Below are 11,215 nucleotides of genomic sequence, written 5' to 3' on the forward strand. Positions count from 1 at the left end.
GTTATCTCTAAACTTCACGTCATAAAGCTTACTATGACGTCATATCATATAGGCAAGTAGAATATTTGGTTGTAACCTTAACCTACCTGCGAATATCTAAACATTTTTTTTAATCAGAAATTGTATTTATCCATATTTGTCAAAAATTCAAACAAATGATAAAACTTGAACCGATGGTTTAGAACCCTTGAAATAAATTAATGATGAGATTTCGATGCACTTAATAAATCAGCAATCATGGGATCATAGGATCTGATATATTCCAGTGTGAAAAAGACCATTCTCAAAAAGGTGTATCGTTATTGATTAAAGTTTGGCACAGTCCACAAATTAAATGTAATAAAATGTATAAAATAAAAAAGTATAAAACAGTACGTGTATACACAACAAAAACATTAGCTGCCATTTTTCTCAGTCTGTAACAGATGAATGCATAAACAATATAAATGACGTATTATTGCGTCATCAAGTGGTAGTTTTTCTAAGGATCAAATATTATTTTTCTCCTCTATCGTCATGATGGTTCCATATTTACCGAACAGTGGTCTGTTGTTTCTTCTTTTAAAGGTGTGTTCTCAATGTGAGTATTGATATTTTCATTAAAGCTGGTGTCTGGAAGAGAGTATTAGGTAATTGCATGTACCGATATGTCTTTCAAAGAGTCAATAAAAGAAATAACTCATACACTAATATATTATTATATAAAAAATTATAATCAAAATCTTACGTTTTTGTTTCGTCCGAAACGTGCATATCCGTGAAATGATATCTAGAAGTACACAAAATTAAGCCTGATTTAAAACAACAACAGTTATTAATGTTTTCATACATGAATTCAAGTTTTCCGAAATCATTGTGATTCTAAAAAATCAAACAGCACATACCTCTTATAATGGAACATTCTTTTCTTGAACGATAAACAGCACATACGAGAATAACAGCTATTAGGCTGGCAATTCCGATGCAGATTGGGATGCTACAAAGTTAAATTTAGAAATATTCATAAACTTGAGGTTCTAGAAAAATCGGTTTAATGTATGCTTCATTTATAGATTTAGAATGACAGATATGATTGATTGATTGTATACTGTTTAACGTCCCTCTCGAGAATATTTCACTGATATGGAGACGTCACCATTGCCGGTGAAGGGTTGCAAATTTAGGCCTATGCTCGGCACTTACGGCCTTTGCGCAGGGAGGGATCTTTATCGTGCCACACCTGCTGTGACACGGGGCCTCGGTTTATACGGTCTCATCCGAAGGACCGCCCCATTTAGTCGCCTTTTACGACAAGCAAGGGGGTACTGAGGACCTATTCTAACCCGGATCCCCACGGGGCTGACAGATTTGAAATTTGAGAAATGTAATTTACTGAATGGAATAAAGGATACTTACAGTATTTTGATATCAAGATCTGATTCTGAATCCGGGTCAATTGAGAACCCTTTCTGTCTAGAGGGAGCTGAATCCGGATCAGTAGACATCAGTTCCTTTCTTGAGGGTGTAATGGATTCCTTATTGTCTGATACAGTCGTGGTCTTCAAAGTAGACGGACTAGTTGAATCTATTGATCTGCTTGTTTTACGTGAATTGTAGACTAAATCGTAGCACTCAGGATCTACATATGGTAAAGAAATACCTAATAGTAAGTATTTTACATAACGCTTAAAGCATCCTATATTGATATAAGCTGACGAAATGGAATTTTGCGATTTAAATTCAAATTAAAGCAAGAAACATACACATATTTAGCATAAGACTTAGAAGTGAAATGTTTGACTCATTTTTTCATGATACATTCAGACATATATGATTACATTTTAAATCATTACGTACATTTATAGCTCTCGTTGGAGTGATAAAAAGATGGACATTCTTGGCATTCTGTGTCTGAGTTGCTCTGTATTCTAGATCCACCAAAATTGTAGTCTGTGCATACATTTCCTGAAAAAAAAAAAGATTTTTTTACAAAAGAGTTAAAAGTGATTATTTTTAAAAATTAAATTAAATGCATTCTTCATGAAATAATAATTGACAAAATGCCTGATAATTATAATGATAGTTTTTTTTTTATTTTACCGGGTATAATTTTAATCGGCGCACAAACTTCTATTGTTTCGTTAGTATATGCATTTATTACACAGTGGTATTCAAATGAGGAACAAGAGTGGCTTTTGTTTCTGCAGCCTTTTCTGGATGCTGCTTCTTTCCAATCCTGTTCTGTTCTTGGACATGAGTCTACACGAACTGCGGTTTTATTTGATTCTTTACATCCTGCATCAGGTAAATCTGCATGTGTCTGAAAATAATAGATCAAATGATATCTTGTGCACTTATATCAATTCACTTTTACTAACTACAAACGAAAACTTTCTTTTCTAAGTTGCCGTAGAAAACAAGTATTCACATGTAGCTTTTTTCAAGAGACGCTCTTATTTCTATATGCTTTATTTCAATGCTCGTATTCTTGTATTCTTACCGTTGATGCAGAAAAGAGTATCACTGCAATCCACGTAGTAAGGACTAATTTGCGTTGCAATTCCATTGTTTTCATTGCAGAAAAATTACCTGTAATAAAGAAATAATTAGTGCAAGGTAATTGAATGATTTTAAATAAATAAAACAAAATGTGCATTGATTAACTATTGATAAATAAGCATCCTTACTAAGAAACCACTAAATGTATCCGAACTAAAACTGTGGTTTTGCGGTTAGGTTGATTTAATTTGACTGATTGAGTTTTATTACAGGGTAAGTTATATAAACCAAGTACCTGAATATCGGTAGCAAGCAATATGTGTCATCCATGATTTTTATCTTGTCGGGTATTCCCATGCATCATCTCACAATTTAAAAATAAATTCAGTTTAGCTACCATTTAAAAATTTATTCAGTCTAGCTAGCTACCCGTATAAAAGACATAAGGTTGGGACTCTACCTTTAAATACCCTAATCCATGCACTGCCTCAGCGTGTTGTCATGTCCTCTCGCCGCGCGAATCATCTTAAGTTGTATGCTCATCTTGACAAACACCTGTACTGTTTATTCAAGGTATTAATCTAAAAAAATATTTTTGTTTTGTTTTCATAACAAGCTCTTCTCTTAATAACTTGTTTTAATTTTTTATTTTCTTTTCAGTCAATTTCATTCATTTGAATTCTATAATGTTATTAGCCAACAAGGAGAAGTTAATCCTGAAATTTATAAAAGAAGATATTTATTTTCAATCGTTTCATATATTTCAGATATATTTGCAAACTAATTAACTAAATATTTTTTGATTGCGTAATTCGAGAAAGTAACTGCTGACGTGTGCTTCAGTATTACTTCTAATTAACGGCGGTACACAATGTACATGTAGTATGCACTAATTATTTGACTTGCACTACCAGCCTATTCTTTTATCCATATAAACTGCTGAGAATTCTGAGAGGCAGGACTATGAAGTATTATATTTTATACACTCTATGTTTCGTTATCAACTTCAAAATTCATTTTTTTTTTAAATTATGATTTACTAGATATGTACACCTATATTGTTACATTTTTTCCAGTTAACTGTAACAAATGTGTAATGATTATCGAATTATTTTCTGATCTATCTAAATAATGCATACGTGTGAAATCGTATGCGGTCATTATATAAAAATGCAATATTCCCGTTACCTTTTATTAACATGGAAAGTTCTTACAAAGACAGTTTAGTCTTTTTTAATCTAGCCTACACTTTACGTCCTTGCTGTTGTATGATAGATATTTTCATTAAGAATACTAGTAATTTGATTTTGATCACTTTCTGACAAGAGTTAATCAAGTCGTTTATAAATACCTAAATATTATTATTCTTTTTACCTGTAGTATTTAAATAGATTAGCAATGTGATGAGAACAGCGGATAAAATTCAATCTACACCATTTCTCTTTTACCAATTCCTTACCTTAGGGTTTACGAATTAATATTACAAATTTAGTGTACATGTTTGACCCCAACTAATTAGTCGTTTTTGTGTAATTGAAGACTTATCTGTATCTGATATCCATGTATAAGTTTACAGACATTCACGAAAGCAACAGATCGTTTGTTATGCACTTCTCTCTACGAACATTTTAAATGTCTTCTCTTTTTGGCTTGATGTAACTTTAAAGAGAAAAAAATACTACGTTTGATATATATATCGATTGCTGCTCTTGCCGTTTTGAACTGTTAAACATTTAAATAATATTCAAGTTATCAGATTCATAAAGGAGGGAAACTAAAAATGAGGGAATTATACCGTAAGTTCTTCTCTGATTAACTTGTTTTAAGTTTACATTTTCTATTTAGTCCATTTCATTCATTTGAATTCTATAATGCTATTAGCCAACAAGGAGAAGTTAATCATGAAATTTATAAAAGAAGATATTTATTTTCAATCGTTTCATATATTTCAGATATATTTGCAAACTAATTAACTAAATATTTTTTGATTGCGTAATTCGAGAAAGTAACTGCTGCAGTGTGCTTCAGTATTACCACTAATTAACGGCGGTACAGAATGTACTTGTAGTATGCACTAATTATTTGACTTGCACTACCAGCTTTTTCTTTTATCCATATCAACTGTTGAGAATTCTGAGGGGCGGGAGTATCTACTATTATATTTTATATACTTTATATTTCGTTATCAACTTTAAAATTCATTTTTTTTTTGAAATTATGGTTTTCAAGATTGTACACCGATAGTGTTACATTTCTTTGAGCTAACTGTTGAAAATGAGAAGTAATTATCAAATAAATTTAAGATCAATATAGAAAATGCATCTATGTGAAATCGTATGCAGTCATTATATAAAAATGTAATATTCCCGTTACCTTTTATTAACATGGAAAGTCCTTACAAAGACAGTTTAGTCTTTTTAAATCTAGCCTACACTTTACGTCCTTGCTGTTGTATAGTAAATATTTTCATTAAGAATACTAATAGTTTGATTTTGATCACTTGATGACGAAAGTTAATCAAGTCGTTTATAAATATCTATATATTATTATTGGTTTGACCTGTAGTATTTAAATAAATTAGCTATGTGATGAGAAAAGCGGATAAGATTCCTTTTACACTATTACTCCTTTAGCAATTCCTAACTACAGGGTAGACGAATTTCTATGATAAATAGAGTGTGTTTTTGTGACCCCAATTAATAAGTCTTTTTTTTGTAATTGAAGATATATCTGTATCTGATATCCATGTATTAGGTTTACAGACATTCATGCAAGCAACAGATCCTGTGATGGCACTTCTCTCCGGGTACGTTTCAAATGGCTTCCACTTTTGGCTTGGTGTATTTTTAAACATAAAAACTGACGACGTTTGATAAACATATCTTTAGTTGGGCATGAGGTTTTGAACTGTCATACATTTAAACAAAATATTTAAGTAATCAGGTTCATAAAAGAGTTTAATTAAAAAGGAGGAAATTTTACCGTAAAATCTTCTCTAATTAACTTCTTTTATTTTCATATTTTCTATTCACTCAGTTTCATTCATTTGAATTCTATAATGCTATTAGCCAACAAGGAGAAGTTAATCCTGAAATTTATAAAAGAAGACAATTATTCTAAATCGTGTCATAAATTTCAGATATATTTGCAAACAAATTAACTAAATATTTTTTGATTGAGTAAATCGAGAAAGTTACTGCTGAAGTGTGCTTCAGTATTATTTCTTATTAACGGCGGTACAGAATGTACATGTAGTATGCACTAATTATTTGACTTGCTCTACCAGCTTTTTCTTTTATCCATATAAACTGTTGAGAATTCTGAGGGGCAGGAGTATAAACTATTATATTTTATGTACGCTATATTTCGTAATAAACTTCAAAATTCATTTTTTTTTCAAATTATGATTTAGAAGATATATACACCGATAGTGTTACATTTTTTCTAGTTAACTGTTAAAAATGTGAAATGATCATCGAATTCATTTCTGATCTATCTAAATAAACAATACGTGTGAAATCGTATGCAGTCATTATATCAAAATGCAATATTCCCGTTACCTTTTATTAACATGGAAAGTCCTAACAAAGACAGTTTAGTCTTTTTAAATCTAGCCTACACTTTACGTCCTTGCTGTTGTATAGTAGATATTTTCATTAAGAATACTAGTAATTTGATTTTGATCAGTTTATAACAAAAGTTAATGAAGTCATATATAAATACCTCAATATCATTATCATGTTTACCTGTAGTATTTAAATAAATTAGCAATGTGATGAGAACAGCGGATAAGATTCCTTTTACACTATTTCTCTTTTAGCAATTTCTAATCACAGGGTAGACGAATATATATAATAAAAAGAGTGTGTATTTGTGAGTTAACAGACATTCATGCAAGCAACAGATCGCGTGCCTGCACTTCTGTCCAGGTAAATTTCAAATGATTTCTCTATTTGCCTTGGTGTATTTTTAAACATAAAAACTGACGCCGTTTGATAAATATATCTTTAGTTGGGCTTGAGGTTTTGAACTGTTATACATTTAAACAATATTCAAGTAATCAGGTTCATAAAAGAGTGGAATTAAAAGGAGGAAATTTTACCGCGAACTCTTCTCTCATTAACTTCTTTTAATTTCATATTTTCTATTTAGTCCATTTCATTCATTTGAATTCTATAATGCTATAAGCCAACAAGGAGAAGTTAATCCTGAAATTTATGAAAGTAGATATTTTTGTTGAATCGTGTCATAAATTTTAGATATATTTGCAAACAAATTAACTAAATATATTTTGATTGAGTAATTCGAGAAAGTAACTGCTGAAGTGTCCTTTAGTATTCTAATTAACGGCGGTACAGAATGTACTTGTAGTATGCACTAATTATTTGACTTGCTCTACCAGCTTTTCCTTTTATCCATATCAACTGTTGAGAATTCTGAGGGGCGGGAGTATCTACTATTATATTTTATATACGCTATATTTCGTTATCAATTTCAAAATTCATTTTTTTTTCAATTATAATTTACAAGATATGTACACCGATAGTGTTACATTTCTTCCAGTTGACTGTTGAAAATTTGAAATGATTATTGAATTAATTTCTGATCTATCTTAATAATGCATACGTGTGAAATCGTATGCAGTTATTATATAAAAATGCAATATTCTCGTTACCTTTTATTAACATGGAAAGTTCTTACAGAGACAGTTTAGTCTTTTCAAATCTAGCCCACACTTTACGTCCTTGCTGTTGTATAGTAGATATTTTCATTAAGAATACTAGTAATTTGATTTTGATCACTTTCTGACAAGAGTTAATCAAGTCGTTTATAAAACCTAAAATATTATTATTCTTCCTACCTGTAGTATTTAAATAGATTAGCAATGTGATGAGAACAGGAGATAAGATTCAATCTACACCATTTCTCTTTTACCAATTCCTAACCTTAGGGTTTACGAATTAATATTACAAATTTAGTGTACATGTTTGACCCCAATTAATTAGTCGTTTTTGTGTATTTGAAGATATATCTGTATCTGATATCCATGTATACGCGTACAGACATTCACGCAAGCAACAGATCGTGTGTATGCACTTCTCTCTGCGTAAATTTTAAATTTCTTCTCTTTTAGGCTTCATGTCACTTTAAACAGAAAAAAAATACTACGTTTGTAATATATATCGATTGCATCTCTTGCCGTTTTGAACTGTTAAATATTTAAACAATATTCAAGTAATCAGATTCATAAAGGAGGGAAACTAAAAAGGAGGAAATTATACCGTAAGTTCTTCTCTGATTAACTTGTTTTAATTTTACATTTTCTTTAAAGTCCATTTCATTCATTTGAATTCTATGATACTATTAGCCAACAAGGATAAGTTAATCCTGAAATTTATAAAAGTAGATATTTATGCTAAATCGTGTCATAAATTTCAGATATATTTGCAAGAAATTAACTAAATATTTTTTGATTGAATAAATCTAGAACGTGACTACTAAAGTGTGCGTCAGTATTACTTCTAATTAACGGCAGTACACACTGTACATGTAGTATGTATTAAATATTTGACTTGCACTACCAGCCTATTCTTTTATCCATATCAACTGTTGAGAATTCTGAGGGCCGGGAGTATCTGTTATTATAGTTTTAATACGCTATCTTTCGTTATCAACTTCAAAATTCATTTTTTTTTTCAAATTATGATTTACAAGATACATGTTTGTACACCGATAGTGTTACATTTCTTTCAGCTAACTGTTGAAAATGAGAAGTAATTATCGAATTAATTTCAGATCAATATAGATAATGCATTTATGTTAAATCGTATGCAGTCATTGTATAAAAATGCAATATTCCTAGTTACCTTTTATTAACATGGAAAGTTCTTACAAAGACAGTTTAGTCTTTTTAAATCTAGCCTACACTTTACGTCCTTACTATTGTATAGTAGATATTTTCATTAAGAATACTAGTAGTTTGATTTTGATCACTTCATGACAAGAGTAAATCAAGTCGTTTTTAAATACCTAATTATTATTATTGTTTTTATTTGTACTATTAAAATAGATTAACAATGTGATGAGAACAGGGGATAAGATTCATTTTACACTATTTCTCTTTTACCAATTCCTAAGCATAGGTTGACGATTTTATATGATAAACTTAATTTGTACGTACATGTATGAACACAATTAATAAGTCGTTTTTGTGTAATTGAAGATATATCTGTATCTGATATCCATACGTGAGTTTACAGACATTCATGCAAGCAACAGATCGCGTGCCTGCACTTCTCTCCGCGTAAATTTCAAATGGCTTCTCTTTTTGGCTTGGTGTATTTTTAAACGGAAAAACAGACGACGTTCGAAATATATATCGATAGCTGGGCTTGAGGTTTTGAACTGTTATACAATTTAACAATATTCAAGTAATTAGGTAAGCAAGAGCTGTTGAAATTGACACAAGAGTTCTCGTGTAATTTAAATCTATATGTACATTTTTGAAGTCTAAATCTACAATTTTATACCACAATGAAATGGAAATATAAGGAACCACTATCTAGTTAATAAAGTATGCCAGAGACTATACTATCAGACAGCGATTCCCTAAATATACCATAACAAAAATTGATTATTTTTAAACATGTTAAAGATATAAATCAGCAATTCTATGTATTTAGAATTTCTTTCGTTTTTTGAAAATATTTTCATATATCTAATATTAAATATTTCTTTTTCTTTTTATGGTTCAATGTTTCATATATATACTTCTGAATGCTTAAGGTAGTCCGATCCTCAGGTTTATAAAATAAGAAGTAAATCAACACGAAATACTCCCAAAATTATCTCTAAATCTACAAAGTTATTTAAATTTATTCACAGTATTTTTGTTCGGTTGAAACTTAAAGTGAATCATATTCTATAAGGAAAATTGTCAAATCAACAATATTTTTTTTCAGAAAAAGCGAATTGAAATATCAGAGATGCATTTTGTACTTGCATATTGGTCAACACATTTTTTAAGTTAAAAAAACGATAGGTATCCAGGCATCCAGAGAAATTGTCATACTTTTTTATACTTATTTGGTAATCTTTGTCTTCTATTTCGGTCATGTATTCTATAATACATAGTGTAAAAGGCTTTTGCTTTCATTAGAACACACGAAAAATCATTTCTTATTTCATGTCGTACTAATAAGCACTGGTATCTAAGGTTGGATTCAAGAAAATCTTGTTTCTCTAAAACTATATTATTTTTTTTCCTTTTATAGGGTACACATTTCAACTTTTGTAAGACCTTTTCTATGACTTCCAAATCTTTGAATCTTATAAAGATGAATAAAATGAACATTGTTGCATGAAAAAATTTCATTTTCAAGCTTCATTTTGATGCATTTTAAATTAAATATTAATTTTTGGATATTAATTTCCTGGCTGAGGATCGGATATCCTAAAAAGGTAAGGTATTATGCAGACAGTTTGATTCTTTGGTCCGACAAAGGCGTGTTGCACTCAAACTCAAATAAATGTACAATGTGCCTCCTCAACAGTTTTCTTCATTGTGAACTTGACTGTTATTAAAATCCCAGCTTGATATGCTTGGAGAATATAGAGGTAGGGTGTCCGTTTGTCTGACTGTCTGAAATTGGTCTTTCTTGTATGGTTTGAGGTACTCATCTTTTATCTGCAAGTCCCCACACCACTAAATGAAATTTAATGCAACTTTCACAAAATCTTTGTTACATCATACCATTGGGCATCTGCTACATGCATTTCAATTTTTGACCTGATAAATATTCTGAGTCTCCCATAGCAACACAAGAACATCATCATTCTTTCTCTAATATTGAAGGCTACAAATTTTTTTAAAAAATTTAAACATCATTTTCATATACCATTGAATAAAATTTGATGATACCTTTATAGATTCTTATTCTATAATGCCAGTGTGACCTCTTTTTTTACTTTTTAATCAGAAATTTATTTTTGGTCTCTCAGTGAAAATCATGAACTTTGCCTTGATAATCACATACGAGGCGGGAGCTACCTCGATGCAAGCAGTCCTTGTAGTTTCTCTTTCTGGTAATGAATTACTTCAACTTTTCCCAGGCATGTGATGGACTATGTTTGGGATGGATATTTTTATGTTATGTTTAAATTACTTGGGAACCAATGAGGCATTCGAAATTCATCGCCTCATTCTTAGCTGGTAAAATGAGTTTTATAATTTGAACTATGTGAAAATTCTTGGAATTCAATAACAACTGGAACATACATTGTAGGTACTCATTTTACCAGTTTTGATATTCATCCGACGCGTTCCAAAAATGAATTAATTGAGCTTAAATCACTAAAATCAATTAACTTTTTGAATTAAAACAGAAATTTAAAATGCTAACGATGAATCAAGACCCTGAACAAGTATACTCATATAAATTTTATATAGAAAATTACATCAAGGAATATGGAGTTATCTCTCTTTCAGGAATATATACTGAAAGGAAAAAGAAACGCAGGGTAAACTTTTGAGGTGAATTAAATTTGCTTTTCTTAAAATATGCTTTAGTTTTCCTATCTTACTTTTACAATCATCTTTCAAAAAGATATAACCAAATTTCCATTTGATTTTGTCTAATAATTCATGAGTTATTGAAGCTGAAATGACGATACCCCCCAAAAGTGAAAATCGAAAACTCTCATTATCTTCAATGTCTCTCCTGTGCATCTTTCAGAT

General features: G+C 30.3%; 1 protein-coding gene and 1 long non-coding RNA gene across 2 annotated transcripts; both read right to left on the bottom strand.

The window, feature by feature from the left end:
• Window positions 1-243: 243 nt before the first annotated feature.
• On the bottom strand, window positions 244-1,941 carry LOC134247673 (uncharacterized). Its single transcript, XM_062730007.1, has 5 exons — window positions 1,833-1,941; window positions 1,396-1,639; window positions 885-976; window positions 728-769; window positions 244-612 (listed from the first exon to the last, which is right to left on the bottom strand). Exons 1-5 carry the CDS (start codon window positions 1,939-1,941, stop codon window positions 515-517), a joined length of 585 nt encoding a protein of 194 aa, XP_062585991.1. The 3' UTR covers window positions 244-514.
• A 305-nt stretch (window positions 1,942-2,246) lies between these two features.
• LOC134247669 (uncharacterized) lies at window positions 2,247-2,914 on the bottom strand. Its single transcript, XR_009987906.1, has 3 exons — window positions 2,667-2,914; window positions 2,480-2,568; window positions 2,247-2,299 (listed from the first exon to the last, which is right to left on the bottom strand). It is a non-coding gene; the product is annotated as an uncharacterized LOC134247669 (long non-coding RNA).
• Window positions 2,915-11,215: the final 8,301 nt, after the last annotated feature.

The sequence above is a fragment of the Saccostrea cucullata genome, unplaced genomic scaffold (assembly GCF_032062105.1).
Source record: "Saccostrea cucullata isolate Sc308-1 unplaced genomic scaffold, CSIRO_AGI_Scuc_v1 ctg8761, whole genome shotgun sequence".
NCBI classification, from domain to species: Eukaryota; Metazoa; Mollusca; class Bivalvia; order Ostreida; family Ostreidae; genus Saccostrea; species Saccostrea cuccullata.